Here is a 20,968-nt window from a genome sequence, read left to right as displayed (position 1 = left end):
TTCATCCAGAGAATTAAAACAAAACAAACATCCCCTGAACTATTCAGCCTCTCCTAAAGGACAATCCTCATATATATTGATATATTGGCTATCTTTGCATTCCCAACAATGTGCCTGAACAAAAGACTAAACATATATTTCTCAAATTTACTTTTTCAACTCTCCATTGTAATTACCTAAAATATTCCTAGATGTTTTCTAAATGCCTCTAGCTCAGTTTCTTTGAACTTGTTTTAAAACTCAATCATAACATTTGCTAAGTAAATCAGTAGTTTTTTAATGAGTGTAAATGATAAAGTGAAAAAAAATTTCTGTTAAAATTACTCAGTCTTGGGGCTGGGAAGGTGGCTCAGTGGTAGAGTGCTTGCCTTGCATGCATGAGGCCCTGGGTTCAATTCCTCAGCACCACATAAGCAGAAAAAGCTGGGAGTGTCGCTGTGACTCAAGTGGTAGGGGACTAGTTGAGCTCAAGAGCTGAGGGACAGCACCCAGGCCCAGAGTTCAGGCCCCATGACCAACACACACAAAAAAGTGACTGCCAAAAATGTGAATAGGTCCTTCCTCCTGCAGAGTGAGAAGTTGCTATGATGAAATCAAAGTAGAAAAACCTAGCTTACATGTGTTTGATGTAGATCTTCTCAGATCCTTTTTAAGCTTATATATATATATATATATATATATATATATATATATGTATATATATACATATATATGTATATATATATACATGTATATATATATATATATATATATATATATATATATGGCATTTGTATACACAATTATGTTACTGGAGAAGAAAAAAGTTGCCCAGCTTACAATAAGATGGAAAAAGATGTATATTAAAATTTATGAAATAGGAAAGAATGAACTTTCTCAATTTGGTGATCTGTTTTATAGGAAGATTAGTAGAACTACTATTCCTCATATTATCACTTGGGAAAAGACAAATATTTGTCTAAAATTCTCAAAAAAAAAAAAATTAAGGCCTAAAGAAATTACCTGATGTGGTCATATACCTAACTAATGCAAGCCAAAATCCTTAGCCTATAGCTTTCTTCCATTTATTCCTTCATTTATTACATTCCTTCTGGATCCCATGTTTTACAGTACTTCAAAATACCTTCTATTGCTAACCCATGTGTCTATAGCCCATTCTCATCCCTACCTTATATCTCCTACCCCTACCATTTCCTTTTAATTACATCTGCACATTCCTTCAATATCCTTCAGAAAGAAAACTGTCATGTGTGAAATCCTATTCCAAGAAGCTAATCAGCCATTTGAAATAGAGAGAAGCACAATGCTTCTCACTCTTATTAAAGAAATATTCATATAGACTCATAAAACCATCAAGAATGTAATTCCTTTCAGTGTAATTGCAAACCCAAAGTGGCTATCTGTACCACAAGAATGTATATTTATTAAGAAAAAATATCATATTTCTTATCAGCACTATGCTGATAAATCAGATTATATTACTTATTCACAATCATTTATTAATTCATATTCATTCATATTTATTAAAAACCTATTATATGCAACAGACAATTCAAGTTGCTGAAATAGAACAGTGAGTTAAACAAAAATCTCTGATTTCCTGGATCTTATTTTTCAGAAATCAATTCTTTTTCTATAAAAAAATTAGATTTGCCTGATCAATTCATCACTTTTCCCAGACTTATTTGATGTCTTCTTCCCACACTAGTTTCTCCCACAATTTCTTGTTCCACGGAACAAGTTTTTGAGAAATGTGGGCTAATACAAAACCTAAGAGCCATGTCTAATTATGAAAGATTTGGCAGTAATGTTATATAATTTTCAGTTTAGACAAAGAATAAGAATAAAATATACAACATAAATCATGATGTACTGTATTTATAAACTGCTTTGTTCAATGGAAACTCTTTTGTACAACTACTTAAAGATAATAAAACTATGTTATAAAAAGTATGAAAAATACAAAAGAAAAATTCCTGGGACTGTAAGTTTTCACAATGTACCTATGTACTTAGTGATAGTATGCATCCAAACTAAAGCAAGTTGGTGATAGAAACAAACTAGTAAATGTAAGGAATAAACTCCAATCTGCTGCTTCCTCAGTTCCAATTACATGAAAGCAGGCTCTAAAATTCACTGTGATGTTACCTAAAATAATATATAAATGGTAAGATATTAATCACATATATCAGTTGCACTGGTCTAAGTCAACACACATTTTTGCAACAAAATAAAACCTTACAAAATTACAAATTATAGAACTCTACATTTTGTTTGCTTAATATTCAAATAATATAATATTTTAAGTTAATCTCATTACAATTTTGTGTCTGAATGTAATAAACATAGAGTTGAAGAAAACACTTACCATAAAAGTTATTAATATGAATGTATAATAGTATGGCAATTATTTATCAAATAACTGATATCTTTTACCATTTCATAGCATATTCGTACAATATGCTTAGTTTTAAAGGACTAACCCAAGTAAAAATATATTAAATATTATTAAAGAAAAAAGAGAATTTAAATAAATAAAATTGAGCGTTTAAAATTAGAAATAAATACCCAATTTCAAGTACAAAGGCACAAAAATAATTGAATATAATTTGTCACTCTATCATAATAAAGCCTATTTTAAAGAATTTTAAAATAACGTGCATCTAGCAAAAGCAATCATTAAGAAATTCTTTCTCTAAAAAATTGTCTAGGTTGAAACTCTAAAGTAGGAAGACTCATAATAAAAATTCATCTGGTATATATGTTCCATATTAGTAAGCATCTGAACTTTGTGAATGTCATTCATGACACATTCCTTCATTAAACTTGTATTTATTGAAAGCAAGAAGCAGCTCGTTTTAATAAATTTCTCCTATTCATTTGGTAACCTCACTGTGAACATGCTTGATAGAAAAAACATCTAATTATCTATGTGATTTGCCCAAGGTCCATATTACCTAGATATTCTCTTCCTGTAGAATTATTATTTTCAGAATTAGTACTATATTTTATATTCTCTATAAACATTGTTAACTAATCATTGAACTTCTGAGACAAAACTAAGATTTAAGTTTTTGTTCCTATTCATCTTAACTCTGTTGTTACCAGATGTTTCTGTGTATTTTATCATTATTAATGAATAATATGAAAGTTTATTTGATATTTAACAAAAAATTAAATCGACATTTGATAAACCATATGCCCAATACCTTGTTTATACAGATATAGTGTTCTGTAACAATTTAGACATGACTAATAAGCACTGTACACAAAAAAACTTTAAAACTCATCAACATTTTAAATACAATTTTTCTTACTTTCCTAAAGCATTTTCATTCATGCAAAAATAAGAGATTCATTCTTAACAGTCAACATGTTTAACTAATAACATTTTCAAGATTCTATAAAAATCTGAAACATGGCAAAACAATATATAAAATTTTCTTTAATTCTTGGGTGGTCTGCTGAAGGAAACTTAGCTGCATATAAAACTATAAATTACTGTTAAATCAGCTATTTGGATACAAGATAAGTTAATTTATGAAAACTTGTTTTAAGTTTATAGAAAGTCAACACATGAAAGACCATTTTGATGCAATGTCCAAGCAAAGGGAGTTGGAGTCCTATTGAAAATGGAAAAAGGTTTTCACTCTACAAATATTGTTTGAACATAATATAAGCAGAAAAATCATGGTTTGTAAATCCGTATGTTCGTAAGTGGATATTCTCTATATATTTAAATTTTTACAATGCACCTATGTGCTTAGTGGTAGTATGCATTCATACCATGCAAGGATGAAAACCTAGTGCCATCTACTGGAGAAACTGGATAGCATTCAAACTAATTGTAACTTAATTTGTGAATTATAAATTGAAATTTGTATGCCTAATTTTTAAGCTATTTGTTTCTCTTTATATTAAAAAAAAAACTTTCTCAGGTACTGAGTATGCCTAGAACAGATGAAGCTCTGAGTACAATCCTCACAACTGACTCACCAACCCACCAAAAAAGTCTTCCCAAAGCCTTTTTAATAAAATCAATGAAGTTAGCTACGAAGAACACATAATAATGGTGAAATTGGAGAAATGAGAACATTAATCATTAATTCGGTGTTGCAACACCAACACAGAAATTATAAATACAATATTATAGCCAGAGATTTATATTGATTTCTTCTGTAACTGTTAGAAACAAGGGTTCTAATCCTGAAGAATCGCAGATGATCTAACAACAAAACCTTTAAAATTTGCCTTCAGGTGCATTTTTTTTCTAGAAAGTGGAAGTTTTTAAGCAAAGTTCCATAGAGCCAAAGTTTTTTTTAACTAATGTGGAAAGTCAATCCATTCAGGAAGTGAATGACACAGTAACAATCTCAATTATTTTTAAAGTAAAAATCATATCAGTTACTATTAATGAAATAGTGCTAGCTTAAAGTTAAGTATTTTTCACTTGTGTATGGTACTTTGATGCAATATCTATGGTATTTTCTATTTAAAAATGGAAACTGTAAAGCACAAAAATACCAATCTCTTTCAAAAAAGTGATTAAATGAGCCAGTGTTTTATGGTAATTATAATATGCATTTACTTAAGCAGTTAATATATCACCAAATTCAAATTGCTTGGAAAAAAAGTAAAAGCAATTCTTGAGAATATACACTGTATCTGTTACCCTTTTTTTGCTAACTATAATTTCATGCCTACCCAAGATATCCAGTGCATTATATTCATGCAATTATGTGAGAAATTGCTTTTTATAATAAATTTGAACTATCACATTTACTTTTAATTTTACCATATAGTGGAGCTTCAAAGTTGTACTTTTTGTTACAGTTATGACTTCACCTACATATAAACTTTCCAAATGTTTATTTATTTAGCAAATATTTATTAAGTGCCAGGCACTATGCAAAGCTCTGGAACCATAAGCCCCTAGTTCATAGTTCTATTTACACAGAGGATACTGTATGACTTTCAAATACCATGTGCAGATTATCTCCTTAAGGTTCCTACTTTATCCACTGGAACATTGTGATCTAAATACCTTTATAAACCACCTCATAGTTATATGTCTCACCAATAACATGGAGACTGTTAAGAGTGCCCCTGATGTTAAAACGTAAGTCACAACCATATATTATATGCCTGGCATTTGAGAAAACTATAATTTATCACTATAATTGGGACTATTTAGACAAACAACCACTCTTGGCTGAAAAGTACAATGATATCTAGTCTGAGCTACAATTACAAGTAATTTTTTTCTGCATTAAAACTATGTGAAAAAACATGCTTTCTAATCCCTTAGATAATGTTTTAGTCCTGATTTAGTGGCCAGGAATTCTAAGGCTCCAATAAGAAACATCTCTGTCCCCTCAGCACAACTTCGCAGACCTTTCTGTAAGTCTGCAGCATTAATTGGAACTAAGTTTTAAGATTTAATTAACCTAATGTTAAATGTCAAGTAGTCGTTAATTTTTTAAAAAGCCATGAATTTCAGAACCACATAGATTATCTAATTTTATTTTTTCATTTTAAAGATGAAGAGACCGAGATCTGAAGAGGTCTACTCATTTGTTCAAGGTCACACAAGTTAATGACAGAGCTATGGTAAGAGTTTTCTGGCTTCTATTCCAGGGCTTTTTAATACTTAAGAGAAACGGTTATAGGAAATTATGAAGAAATTCTGAGAATGAAAAATTACCTTTAATGACAAACATGAGAGAACCATAACTCAGATGCACTTAATAAGCTTTAAATTAAAATTATGCTTTATTTAAAAATAAGAAATAAAGGATGTCAAAACTGAAAAATTATAGAACACTCTCTTGGGATATGGCCTTCATGCAGGTCAACTCAGTTATAATCAACTTTGTAAAGAGCTTGTTGCAATTATTGTTTTTAGTTCTGGAATTACTTCATATTGAATAACACTCAAAATTAATAGAGTACTCAAGAGGAAACAGAAATCTTCTTTACTTAGACATTTTTGTTGTAATGACTTTTGACTGGAAAATGGCAAACTAAAGCAAGACTTCAAACTTTCACCTTAATTTTTCGTAACCCCAATTTGGGCTTCTTTTCTCCTTACCTGCACAAAGTATAAGGACTCAAGCTGTCCTTTCAATTTCATTGAAATAGTTAAAATGCTTGTATATCGTTAATAATTTCTCCAATATGTCTGTATGTCTAAGAGTAAAATATTGTTAAACAAACGATAAAAATTTTGCTTATGTTCAAATTATAAAATATGAAGACACTAGATACTTTACTAAGACTTTCCAAATTAACTAGCACTTGAATGGTTAAGTAATACTATTCTAACCAACTCATCTATCAGATTAAGATGGTACTCTATTAGCTCGAGATAAGAAAGATAAAGAGTTTCTCTTGGCTTTCATCAGTACTGGGTAGGAAAAATAAAAGTGCTGTATGCTTATAGGACCTGGATTCTGGATTAGCAGAATGTAAAAGAAAAAGAAAGAGATCAATCAACAGATTGAGATAGTAATTTGACAAGTATCAAGTATATTTGTGTTTCCCATTAAACTAGAAGATGCTATATATTTAAGAGATTTAAAATTCTATTATAATGGAAAAATATAGAGTTATATGGACATGGATTTCTACACTGAATCCAGTGTGACTGCATCTATGGAGCTTACTCCATCAACATTTAAGTACTTTTTACATCCCCATCTATTTAATTCTCACAGTAATATTTTTCAGCTGAAGCCTATTTTTATCTTCATTTTATAAACAAGGAAACCAAGGCATACAGCTAATAATAGGCAAAGCCAGATTTCAAACCCAGTCTTACTCTAGAATTTGTATGTTTTAAGCACTGTAATGTAATGGCTATCTCTTTCAAATTACCAGCTTTGTTGAATTTATCTTTGAACTGCTTTGTTATTAAATTTTAAATATATTTTATATTTCTATTAAACAATTTCATTACAAATTCTACGTCATATATCAACAAATGCAGATAATTAAACATTATTTCTATAAAATTTTAGCCTCTACTATGTATAGCAAACACATATTACAAGAGTTATGCTGTGTGATTTCAACCACTGGGCTTTTCCAGTGGAAAAACATGGTCACACAGGAATTAAATAATATTCCCCGACCAATTACTGCAAATAATGTATAGCAATGAAAAAGTTATACTTGGCATAGGGGTTGCACAATCTCTGAGGTTCTCCCTTAAGTTACAATTCATCTGATAAACCCTGTTGTTCTACAGCCTAATTTTTTCTTTTCAAACCACCTGTATCAAACATTGTTAATGCATGATACCACCCAGCCTCAACCTCTTGCAGGTGTGGTATGGTGGCAGTATAGAGCATACAGGGCTTGGGAGGATATTGAGAAGATTAGTTAGGGCCTCCATCCATTAAGCTTCATTAACTCTAATTTAGTTTCCACCAATAACACCTACTTTTAATAATAGAATGTATTTATTATCCAAATATGGCTTCAAGACAAATGTATCTCCCTCTAATCAAGCTGCCAACCCAGCCACCACACAAATTCGAGAAACCAGAACCGACTTTGCCCCATACTGCATCACTTGTCTTTATAACATGCAAATTAATTCATATTAATCCCCTTATCTTTTCTCCCAGATTTAAATTCCTTAGAACATCATATAATTTCTCAATTTAGCTACCTTTTCTTTTCACCTCTCCTACTTGTTATCCCATGTCACAATAAATGGCATGTATTTTCTGAACATACTTTGCTCTTTCATGCTTTGCCTATTCTACTCCATGGGTTAGAAAGGCCCTTGACTCTCCCTGGCCATGGGATTAACCATCTTCTCCATGGAGCCCTCCTTAAACTTCAGAGAGAGCCCTCCCTTTCAATTTCATTCTAAGTTCATTCAAATTTCATTCTAAAGAAAAGGCCTAAGATCATTCCTTTCTGGACTCCCATAAAATCTCAGACACAGATCATTTCTAATCTAATCAGATATTCATTAGGTCCAAAGGTTTGCATTCAATTCCATCTTTACCTTGTATTTACTGAAAAAAATTAGCTTGACCTTCTTTATTGTTGTATACTGACTGCTTATCATAAGGTCTTGCACTCATAGTTAATAGTCAGTACATATTTAAAAAGCTAGAATTAAATTCTGTATCCAATGTAATAATAACTATGTACATTAATGGAAATAAAATATCTCACCATTGTGGTTTTCATGTTCAACTTATAATACAGACATGTAATGAAATTTTAGACTTTTATGTTTCATTTGTTTAAATGCTTGAATTTATAGTTTTTAAAGAATAAGAGTTCTAATTTAAGAACTAGTTTGACACATGCATATATTAGTTTTGTTTTTCTGGCTATTGTTAAGTAGATCCTCTTTTCTTTTTACATACTATATTAGTTTTGTTTATCTGGTTTTTGTTAAAATAAATCATCTTTTCTTTGTAACTACAATAAATAACAATCATACTACAGTTGTTCATCTTAATTTCTTTTTCTAAAGAAACAGTCACATGTGGAATAAAAGGCATTTTCATTATTCTTAACAAGATGAATGTCCTATTTCGTGTGAGTTGGCCAGTTTCTTACTAAAACTGCCAGCCTCTTTATGAATATTATGATTTGCAGATGTGCAAATCTTAGTGTGCACTAAGGAACAAGACGATATTGTAAAATATTACTGACAATTATATACGGGGCCAGGAAACTCAACAGGGTTTCCAAGGTTGGTAAAGAACGTGGAAATGAATTTACTCAAAGTAGAGTGTTGATGTGTAACCAATTTCCATCTTCAAATTAGAAGCCAAATAAAAGAAAATGAACTTTAGCAAGGTGTGGTGGTGTACCATTTCCTCCAGCAGAAACACCCATTCAGACCAGTGCCCTCACTACAAACAGTATAACAAACAGCAACCTGAGGGAAGCCCACAGGCTCGAAGGGCTACTGGCTGGCTCTTTGTCACCAAATGCAGCAGGTTGAATGCAGACATCACTGTAATATCTTCACCAACAAAACCAGAGGCAAAGATCAGGGGCAAGAGCTGAGTAGGAGAAAAAGGAAAGACAAAATTATAAAACACACACACACACACACATACAACACACAAAGATTAAACACATTCATTTAACAGTTGATGGTTATGATTTTTATCTGAAATTGCACCCATAGTGCTAATAAATTTCTAATGCCTATTTTCCTGAAACGAGCTTACTTTCAAGCCAGGTTTATTTAGATCTATGAATAAAAGCACGATGTAATGGCTGTGTAACCTATGAATGCATTTTGCAAGAGACTGAAGTTTAAAATAGTTGAAATGAACAGCTCTTACTGAGTTTATACCATGTGACAGAAACTGTCTGGGGCCCAATATATGCATTGTATTATTTAATTTTTACAATAAACCTGGGATCTAGGGTTAACCCCCAATATTTATGTGAGCAAACCTAGGCTTACATAAGGGCACAAAGCCAATGACCAATAGAAAAAGGACTAGAAAACCCTCCTAGACCTGATTGCAAGTACATCATCTTTCTTTTTTAATTTATTTTTTTATTTTTTGGTCGGTCGTGGGGCTTGAACTCTGAGCTTGGGCACTGTCCCTGCACTCTTCAGCTCAAGGTGAACGCTCTACCACTTGAGCCACAGTGCCACTTCAAGTTTTCTAGTGGTTTATTGGAAATAAGAGTCTGATGGACTTTCCTGCCCAGGCTGGCTTTGAACCGTGATCCTCAGATCTCAGCCTCCTGAGTAGCTAGGATTACAGGCGTGATCCACTGGCACCCAGCTTTCATCTTTGCTTATACTGCTATGTCTTCTTCTAGCAACTATTTGCAAATTTCCTTTCTGGAGAAGGCTTTTTAAATATTGTATTATTAAGAATTATTCCTTTGTTAGAGAAACTCATTTTTAAAATAGAGTAAAAAAAAAAAACCTTAAGCACAACTGAGCAACTTCACTTTAGAAAGTGTTAAGCTTAAATAGAGCATAGAAAACATAAGCTTCTGTTCAATTTATAATTTCTAGATGAAATTCTCTGAACAACACTTATAATCTAGCATTAAAAGAAGATATTTTTCTAAAATCTCTGAAAATGAATCATGGAAGAATCTCAGAATTGTTGTGAATATTAGGCTTTAAGAAAAGCTCAGTTCTTAAGATTTTTTTTTCAAAAATGTTTTATAGTATTGCAGTTGGTAAGGATTAGCTTTAAATGAAAATAGAAAACACTCCACTAATATCAATGTCTTATGTTGCATTTAAAATTAGCATTTTAAGTAGTTTTAACCACCACATATCCAAAAATGGATATAAAATTTATGTCTTGTTCATTTTCTGACCACCACTTTCATTCCCCAACCCCAAAATAAAAGTCTTTTCCTGGACTTTTCTGACCTCCTCAAAGAACAAACACATAATAAACAGTAATATATTTTACCAAATCACTCTGGAGTCTATCTGACAGAAATCTGCTTGTATTAACATGCCTGAACTCTGACTTCTCCAAACTACACTCTCTACAAAACTAAAACATTTTTGTGTTACTAACTGGAGACAAAGAGGAGGAAGAGGGGAGGTAAGTATCACAATGCACACCCTGAAAGAACCATTAAACAAAAATAAACATGTCATTTTCACGAGTGACTGCAGAGCAGGGAAAGAGAGCATGCCTTTGGAGCAGACTACTGACTAATAAAAGATCAAAGGTCTATACCTCACAACACTATAAAGAAAAATGTACTTAAAAAAAAAAAGGTCTATACCTCACAACACTGAATAAAAATGTACTCTTTTTTCCCCAAAAAAAGTCTATACCTCGCAATGTTATCAATAAAAATGTACTTTTTTCTTCCTTGAGATCCTTCTCAGTGAGGAATGAAGTATGCAGGGCAAATGTAATCATTTAACAAAGTTGCAGCCTCTTTGTGCTCCTGCAGCCAACCATAAAACGTCTTCCTATTCTGTTTCATCAAGTGCTGTACCAGGCAGGCTGGGCGCCTACCCATCACTGTGGCCATCTGGCTTGTGTCAAAACCAGCGCACAGGAAGAAAGGCAGTGATGTCACTCTGCAGGTCAGGCAAAGAACAAAGATGCTTTCTACAATTAAAAGCTGAGGGCAGCAAATACCAGGGCTCCTCCAGCATGATATGACTGTGTGATTTAATGGCCTCCCGGCATTGCTTTTTTCTACCCAAATAGTCAGAGCTCCATCTAGTGGCCATTTAGTTTTGCCCAGCTTTTGTTTTTTAATAGCTGACCCAGTATTATAGTAGCATCAACTAAGGGAATACTTTGAGAGCAATCTCATCTTTTTGTATTAAAGAACGCAAAAAGTACAGTCTAGCACAATATTCTTCATTTGCAAATCCTTCAAAAGAATTCATTTTATAGGTTTAGATTCGATATGATCTAATTATTTTAATGCTCACAGGATGGTGGAAAAAGCAGGTAAATTTCAGAAAGCCTATAAAGTGCTATTCCTCAGTCACAACCCTTAACATATGTAATTGAAGTATAAAGTGACGTTTCTGAAGAAAGTGTGCATGTGTCTGCATGCCCTGATGAGATTAAAATTAGAAATCTTCTACTTTCACTGAACAAATATGCATAGTTATTGTGGCTCTAGCATGTGACAACAGGAGCAACTCTTCTCCAGAACAGAAAATGCAACATTTTAAAGTTGAAATTAACTAATGTTTCCCACTTAATTTATGTTCACCATAAATGAAACAAAACATGGTGACAAGAACTGAATTACATAATTTGTGTGAAAGACAGTGGATCACAATGGATATGCATGAGCTATGGAGCCAGACTGCCTGAGTTTGAATCTTGGCCATGCCCATAATTGTGTCACCTTGGACAAGTTATTTACTCAATCAGCCTCATTTTCCTCAACTCTAAAATAACCATTATATCAATTAATTGGTAAGAAACACTCAGGAAACTCTGGACTTTCACAATATGTTCAGGAAATGTTAGTTACTATTATAGTCTAAATGTATCAAATATTTAAAATTGTTCTTAAAATTTGCTATATTTAAATTTTGCTATATTTAAAATTGTAAGAATTAGAAATTCTAACAATCCATTTATACTCAACTCTATAGATAGTGGGCCATTCTCCAAAGATTCTTATTTAGGCCAGAAAATCTGCTACTCTTTTTCCCACAGTGTTTTATTCTAAAAAACAAAACAAAACAAAAACAAAAACAGGGAGATAAAGAAATCTTGAAGATAACAGTTGGTTTAGCACTTGACATGTTCCAGGCACAATTCTAAACATTTCACTTTCTCTCAGATTTTTTTTTAAATCTTCATCAATTTATGCCACAATTTTTCCATTTAAGATGTAGAGCCTGAGACTTGGAGAGGTTAAGTAATTTGCCTTTGGTCTTACATTTGGTAAGCACATGGACACCAAGTAACTGGATAGACTTAATAGTACATATGAACACAGACCATAGTTAGCACATGTGAACCCAAAGCTATTAACCTATATGTAATGAAAAGCTTTAGGTTGTACCTCACTCCTCCCACTCTTGTTTCCCTATTAAGTAGTATGCCTGATGATAAACAAATAATAAAGAAACTTCATTCAAGAATATCACTTGAAAATCTCCCTTGACTGAGAGAAACACAAAAGTTCAAGGAAATAAAAAGTCTGAGAGGATCTCAGATTTCTGCATTTGATCTTTTTATTATTCTAGATATAACTTTAACTTCTCTTTCACTTTCAAACTTTTTCTCTAAAACTCTTGGATATATCTATATACCTAAATCCTATATCCTATATCCTTTAGCTCCTATTTCCTACGGATCCATATAATTGAATTGATCCCATTCTAACCTAACCAAACTTAATATATTTATGACATGGCAACAAATAAATTAACAGCTGCTCCACACACACACACACACACACACACGTTTCAACATGGCAACTTTCTTCTTATTACACTCCTTGAATTTCCTGGGTGAAAATCTTAGCCAGGATGATTCTTAGTCAACAAGAGGCAGAGGATGAATACATTCCTGAGTGATGACAGACAACTTATTAAACAAACAAACAAAGAACTAACACTAGCACTAAACACTGTACAAGAGCCACTGGAATATCTATAATTCTCTAAACTTATCTTCAACTTTCTGTTTCCCCACCCTGTACTAGTGTTTGAATTCAGAACCTCACTCTTGCTAGGCTAGCATTCTATCCCTTGAGCCATGTCTCAAGTGATTTTCTGGTTCTTTTTGATATAGGCACTTGTTTTGTGCCTCAGGGATTCCCCTTAGCTGGGATCCACTGCTTTAGACTTCCCTTCTTTGCTGGGATCACAGGCAGCACTACAATATCCAGATTCCCTTTCCATAGAGAGGGAATCTCTTAAAACGTTTCTGCACTCACTGGCTGTCCTGGAACTTCAATCTTTCTGAACTCAGCTTCCCACATACCTTGAGGTACAGAAGTGACACTCTACTCAGCTATGGATTGAGAAGGGGATCTCATAGACTTTTCTTCATGGGCTAGCCTTGAACAGTGAACCCCTGATCTAAGCCTACCAAGCAGATAGGAACACAGGCCTGAGGCAAGGGGATCCAGCCCTACGTCCTCTTTTTGTTTTGCTTCTGATTCAAATAGTTACATAGGTGAATAATGTTTATAGAAAATGAATGTAACATTTTCTGAAAGCCGGACAAGATGCTTCATTCATCATTCTATTTCCTAGAATAGCTGGTCCAAAATGTTGGAAATAGTTTGTGCTTAATTTCTACGAACACAACCTAATAGAGGAATATGACATTATGTGTTTGAGTAAAATTGAATGACATAATGGTCTACAACTTCCTGCTTAAAACTTTTTGATGACTTACTAATTATCAAAATGGTTTAGGATTTCCTAAATGATGTCCTGAGAAACACAAGTTAGCCCTTCAAACAAGCTTAGTAATCAAATAGGCATGGAAAGGCTGCCCACATAGATCTGAGAGAACTTTAGGAAATGTGTGTATCTCAAGCTTTTGAAGTGTTTTTTGACCATACAAAAGCCCATGAGACAAGTGGAACAGTGGCTCAAGTGCTAGAGTGCTAGTCTTGAACATGAAAAGGTTCAGAGACAGTGCCCAGGCCCTGAGTTCAAGCCCTAGGATTGGCAAAAAGAAAAAAAAGAAAGAAATTCAGTAGCATCAAGAACTAAGAGAATAATCTAAAATCAGTGAAAAAGTTTTAGGTAGAATATAGTTTGTGAAGGAGTTACATTATCATTTTTTTCTCATTTCATTACAATTACAAAGGGAAGAAACTTTATCCCAGATCAGCATGCAGTGTCTTCTATAAAGTTCTATACCAACATTGTGCTCATCAGCACAGTGCCTGACATAGTTCTTAGTTAACCACTGTTCTGTGAGTGAAAAGGTGGATTATTTAATTACTACTTGAATATCAATAGCCAATTTTGGTCAGTGATTGACATACTTTTGGTTAAACAGATATCCTTTTGTGACTGTACTTGTTTTAAGAAACAAGAAAACTCTGGCTTTCAAGACTCCTCAGTCTTTCAAACTACTTCTGAGTTGAATGATTCTAAGGCATAGAATTTTTTTTTAAGTTACTTAGTTCTCCCTTCTAAGTTTCTATTACATAGAAATTGTGTATATATGTATGGTACACACATTACACACACTAAAATTTAAGATATAGTCTGTGCTGTCAAAAAATATATTAGTCTAAATGAGAACATAAGACATGTGTTAAATTCCTTAACAGTAGAAAAAAAATAAAGTGCTATGAAATTTCAGAAGAATTGCTTCCAGCTTTTGGAGAAGGAATGGCAGGGGTACATTTGGGGGTTGAAAACAAAGAAAATATACACTAAGAAGGGCTCTATTTTTTTTCCTTTCATTCTTATATCTTTAGAGGTACTCATTCTTCAGTTTTTTAATCATAGAATCTTTTACACGCCAAAGAATTAGCACAGATTCTAAATACCTTTTGTTCATATAGTTGTAACTATTAGTATTTATTCCATTAGAAACTGCAACTGAGAAATATTTGCTATTTTATTTAAAAATATGTAAAATAACTACAAATGATTCTTTTTTCTTTTTCTTTTCTTTTTGGTGTTTTTTTTCTTAGTCATAGGGCTTGAAATCAGGGCCTGAGTGCTGTTTCTGAGCTCTTTTTGCTCAAGGCTAGAGCTCTACCACTTTGAGCCACAGCTCCACTTCTAGTTTTCTGGTGGTTAATTGAAGATAAGAGTCTCATGGAGACTTTTCTGCCCCAGCTGGTTTCAAACCGTGATCCTCAGATGGCAGCCTCCTGAGTAGCTAAGATTAAAGGCTACAAATGATTTTTAAATAGCAAAACGGTTTTTTTGGTTTTGGGGTTTTTTTGTTGTGTTTTTTTTTTTTTGTCAGTCGTGGGGCTTGATCTCTGGGCTTGGGCACTGTCCTTCAGCTCTTCAGCTCAAGATGAGCACTCTACCACTTGAGCCACAGCACCACTTCCAGTTTTCTGGTGGTTTATTGGAGATTAGAGTCTCATGGACTCACAGGTGTACAAGAACCTGAGCTTTGCAGGTCAGGAAGGCTAGAGTTCTAGATTCTTCCCTTATTGCTTAGTGAATTTGGGAGAAAATTATTTTGACCTCAGTTTTCTAATCCATAAAGTGGGATAGGAGTATGAACTCAGCAAGATTATAGAAAAATTGAATAAAATAATGTGAATAATGAAAGCTCTTGGGGGCATTGTTCAAGCCTTAATAGGTACTCAACAAATATTCTTCTAATTCAAATGTAAAAAGAATCTTCTCTACTCTTAAGAGGTATTTGTGGCCAGCAACATTTCCACCGGCAACTAGCTTTCCAGAATGTACAGCTCTCCAACTGCTCAAATTTAAGGTTATCTTAATGTTAATTCACATTAAAAATTCAATCTGGAGCTATCTGTTTTACTTCAGAAAGACTTTTATTCATCATTTACCAAGAAAAATTATACAAAAATGTGTTTAACTCGTTGTTTTAAATGCTTTGAATTTTAATCTTTAATATTAACAGATATCTCTAATATCAATATTTATCATCTGACAATTTATATTAGATTAGACTTTTGTCTATACTTATCAGAAAGTAACTTCAAACCCACAGGGAAAATCGTCAAGATATAAAACAAATTATAATTTGATATATCTTAAAACTGGTTATATATTTAAATATGAAATAAATATAATGCTTATTTGGCAAAATGAAAAATAAAAAATAGAGAACACAAATATATTCTCATGTCAATTTGATATATACTTTTAATAGAAAATACATTTGCTATATGATAACTATATAATTAATTTCCTACCTCTTAAAATACACATATCTTTAACTTATAATGTATATATTAATTCAAATGACTGTACGTAAACAAATTGGACAATATACAACAAGCTAACACTATGCTTCATGTAAAAAATTGATCATGAAAACACTTAAAAGTACATTTCAAGAAAAGGTTGCATAGGATTATATCTTCAAATGGATTAAATGTAGCTACCATTTAATAAAATGTGCTATTTATTATTTACATAAAATGTACTATGTACTATTAAATTAAGAAAATAAGAAGTCCAAGATTCATTCCATCCTCAACAGCACAAAAGTTAAGGAACCTGTCTAAGGAAAGAGAAAGGCAACAATGAGTAATGTGATGCCCTAACAACATTTAGTAAGTTTATCAACTGATTTTCAGTTTCTGATTGTGATGCATGAGAAGTATTCACTGTGAAAGAACACAAGCTCCTAAGATGAAAATTAGATGTATTAATATGTGGGATCAAGATGCAAATCACATAAATATAACGAAGAATTGATAACTTAATATTGCCTTTTACAACATACTTAAAGAACATGGTTGGAGATATTTAGATATAGATATATAGTATCTTGTCTTGCTCATGAAACACAAAAATATGAAAATAAATTAGTATAAAATGACTCAATTTTATTAGTTGCGTACTCAATATATTAACGTTACATGCTGCTCTTTTTACACAAAAATCAAGAGATTTGCTTTATAGACAGAAACTAAAAACTTTATTCTTTTCTGATGAAACGAGAAACCCAATCCTTTTCCTAAGAAATTACCAGTCAAATTAGCAAAAAATTGACAAAATGAAAAATAAAAAATAGAGAACACAAATACATTCTCAAATTTTTACATTCTTCAGACTAGCCTGAAGAATGTTAGCAAAGCATTTGAGTTTCAGTAAGAAAAGAAATTAAAAAGCACTCTTGTGCTTTTGGTCATTAAGCTAATTTATATTTATAAAAATTCATATCCAGGTATAGATGGTATGCCTTTTTTTTTTTTTTTTTTTTGGTTAGTCTTGGGGCTTGAACTCCGGGCCTGGGCACCTTCCCTCAGCCCTTCAGCTCAAAGGCTAGTGCTTTACCACTTGAACCACAGCACCACTTCCAGTTTTCTAGTGGTTTATTAGAGATAAGAGTCTCATGGTCTTTCCTGCCTGGGCTGGCTTTGAACCATGATCCTCAGATCTCAGTCTCTTGAGTAGCTAGGTTTACAGGCATGAGCCACCAGTGCCCAGCACAAAAAGTTTTTGTTCTAAAAGCTTGAGTACATTTATAAAACACTTTAGTGAAACAAATTATTCAAATATACATACTAGAGAGAGTTTTACATTTTTGCAAATCTCTTTAATGTTTAGTTTAACAGAAAATAACTGGATTCATTTCTCATTTCTACTTTTGCCATCAATCTGTTGGAATATGTTGTCCCACTGACATAAATATATAAAGAAAATTTAGCCTCACTGATAAGTAGTGATATAGAAGGTTTATTCTAATAACCTTTACAGATAATTGTAGATACTCTTCCAAGTCAACAAGTGATCATCTGAAACCATATCAATTAATTTCTCACACTGTTACATTAAGATCTTTCATTCTATCTTGCATTTGAAATGGACATTGCCCATTAGACATGATTTTGTCACATTAGAAACATTTCAATTGGAAAATAGTGATTCACTAAGTTATACAGGTCTTTCAAATACATGATATCAAACTATATTTCAAGAAAAGTTTTTAAATAATGAGAAGCTATCAGACTCACAGGTGACATCATTTTCCAAAATTTTATTTTTAACCTGAAAGTTCAAAATTTATCATTGACAATAAATACCATCAATGTTTTCCTTTAAGTAACAGAATCACTGTTCATTTTATAGAAAATGTTCATGAACTACCCAAGCCTAAATAACTATAGTTGGGTCTGTTTTATCACTGTTTCAAGCAAATGGTGTCTCAAATAATTGCACAAATACTGTCCCTAGAGACAACTGTGCTTTGGTGTACAGAAGTGTTTCATAAAAGCATATTTTTCAAGCCGGGCGCTGGTGGCTCACACCTGTACTCCTAGCTACTCAGGAAGCTGAGATCTGAGGATCGCGGTTCAAAGCCAGCCTGGGCAGGAAAGTCCACGAGACTCTTATCTCCAATAAACCACTCGAAAACTGGAAGTGGTGCTGTGGTTCAAGCGGTAGAGCGCTGGCCTTGAGCTGAAGAGCGCAGGGACAGTACCCAGGCCCAGAGTTCAAGCCCCATGACCGACAAAAAAAAAAAAAAAAAGCATATTGTTTGCCAGCAACTGGAGGCTCACGCCTATAATCCTAGCTACTCAAGTGGCTGAGACTGAGGATCACGGTTTAAAGCAGCCCGGGCAGGGAAGTCCGTGGAACTCTTATCTCCAGTAAACCACCAGAAAACCGGAAGTGGCGCTATGGCTCAAGCAGTAGAGTGCTTACCTTGAGCTGAAGAGCAGAAGGACAGTGCCCAGGCCCACAACCAACAAAAAAAAAGCATATTTTTCATTTTTTCATACATAATATTAAAAAGATATGCATGTAGTCATTCGAATTTAATGAAAGACAAATTTTGCTACTTTCTCAAGAATATTTTTCTAGGGTTTTGAACTGAGGGTCTTTCACGTGTAAGGCTGGCACTCTATCTTTTGAGCTACATCTCCAACGTTTCTTTTGATGGTTGTTTTGATGATAAAGTTTAGGGAACTTTTTGCCTTGGCTCTTCTCTGTCCATGATCTTCCAGATCCTTGCCTCTTGAGTGCCCAGTAAGGGTATTCTTAAGTGAAATCAACTATTTTCCATATGTTTATGTTGGTGAAAGACAGAATAACAGTAGTTTGTTGCCTTGACACAAGCCGTTTTGTCTACTTTTGTTTTTATAACATTCATACAAATATCAACACACTGCAAAAAGCAATTTAGTGTTAATATGAAAATAGCTTTGACTGTGAATTGCTTGAGAGGGCCTGGGAATCCAATATACCCCTTGGAAACTGCTGGTCTGGTATACTGTTTGGCATATGGTGAGCATAGTAAAATGTTTAATATATCTGTTGAATAAAAAATGAACTGAGGAATATGCTTATAACTTACCCATATATTTAGGGGAAAACAAATGCTTAGAAAATACAGCTTTTCAATGTCTTACCACATCTAGACACAAATGGTACAATGCTTGATTTCATCTAGTCTGTGTACACAGGCATAATATTGCTCTATCTCACCAAATTGAGCAAGAATAGTTACAACAGATTTCTGAAAGTAACAATCAGAACACTGCAACCAAGTCTTCCCAGCATCACCCTTATAAATTTACTAAGACATATGGCCTGCTAAGGGATTATAAAACTACTGAATTCATGCCATTTTCAGAAAAATGATTATAATTTTATTTATAAATTCAGTCAGTATTTACTGACTGCTTCTTATGACTTTTAGGATTAAAGTTTCTATTTCTGTGAAGGAGGGCATTAAGATTTATTTATATCTTCTGGTATATTCTTCAGTTTCTTCAAGGTTTTAATAGTTTTCACTGTAGAGGTCTTTTATCTCTTTCACCTCCTTGGTTAAGTTTATTCCTTGATATAATTGGCAAACGTGTTTATCCACTAGTAGTTCTGGAGTGAAAACTTCAGAGTTCTTTAAATGTAAGATCAATTATTTAATTTCTTTCTATCCGATTTGGATTACTTTTACTTTTTTACCTTGCCTTGTTGCTACGGCTAGGAATTCCATTCGAAAGAGTGGATACCCTTGTCTCATTCTTGACTTTAGAAGAAATTTTTTTCTCCACATTTGGTATGATATAAACTATAGGTTTATTATGGCCTTTAAGGAACAAGTCTTCTCTTCCTAGTTTCTCCAGAGCTTATTTATCATAAATGGTATTTAATTTTGTCACAGGCTTTTCTGAATCAATAAAAATGATAAGATTCTCATACTTGAGTCTGTTTGTATGCCATATTATGGTTGTTGATTTATGTATGTTGAGTCAACTCTTGCATTCCTGAAATTTAACCAACTTTATTGTCAGCCATCTTTTCATTAAGTTCCTGAATACTTTTTGTCTTACAATGTGAAGTTGTTAGTATTTGCTGTATGTTCAGAAACACTCTAACATGTGTTTGTAGTTTGACTTTAAAAACTATTTTGTTATCACTAGGTTTATATTGTTTGCATATAGGTCAAAAAAGTGAGCTGAAAAAAAAAAGTGAGCTGTTCCTAAAATTCCTTCTCTTTAGGTCTAGAGTCACAATCTCTTATTTATATCTACCATTATGGTAAATAGATTTTTTTTTCTTCCTTCCTTCCTTCCTTCCATTTTTCTTTATTTTTGTGCTGATACTGCAGTTTGAACTCAGGCCCTGGGAGTAGTCCGGGGGGGGGGGGGGGGGGGAGGGAGAGAAGTAGGAGAAAACAAGGGAGAGGGTAACAATGTTTGACATGAAATGTCATTACCTTACTTATGTAATTGTAACCCCTCTGACATTACCCTTACAATAAAATAAAATTGTTTTTAAAATGGGGCTAGAAGGGGCTAGGAAGGTGGCTCAGTGGTAGAGCACTTGCCTTGCATGCCTGAGGCCCTAGGTTCGATTCCTCAG

The 20,968-nt window shown here is 33.1% G+C and overlaps 1 protein-coding gene across 4 annotated transcripts in view; it reads right to left on the bottom strand.

Moving 5' to 3' along the window:
- Nucleotides 1–20,968, bottom strand: part of Msrb3 (methionine sulfoxide reductase B3) — a 119,051-nt gene that overhangs the window by 83,300 nt on the left and 14,783 nt on the right. For 2 of the 4 annotated variants that reach the window (XM_069988109.1, XM_069988116.1), the window contains exon 2: nucleotides 8,912–9,038. The exons of 1 other annotated variant lie outside the window; for it this stretch is intronic. In XM_069988109.1, the coding sequence (XP_069844210.1) occupies nucleotides 8,912–8,987 (76 nt within the window). In that variant the 5' untranslated portion in view covers nucleotides 8,988–9,038. Of the gene's footprint in view, nucleotides 1–8,911; nucleotides 9,039–12,099; nucleotides 12,180–20,968 lie in introns of those variants that run through there. One more of the 4 variants, XM_069988124.1, reaches the window with a different exon arrangement.

This window comes from Dipodomys merriami, unplaced genomic scaffold (assembly GCF_024711535.1).
Source record: "Dipodomys merriami isolate MVZ:Mamm:240054 unplaced genomic scaffold, mDipMer1.0.p SCAF_10, whole genome shotgun sequence".
Classification (NCBI taxonomy): Eukaryota; Metazoa; Chordata; class Mammalia; order Rodentia; family Heteromyidae; genus Dipodomys; species Dipodomys merriami.
Note: the sequence above shows the minus strand (reverse complement) of the source record. Positions and strands in the feature narration are given on the sequence as shown.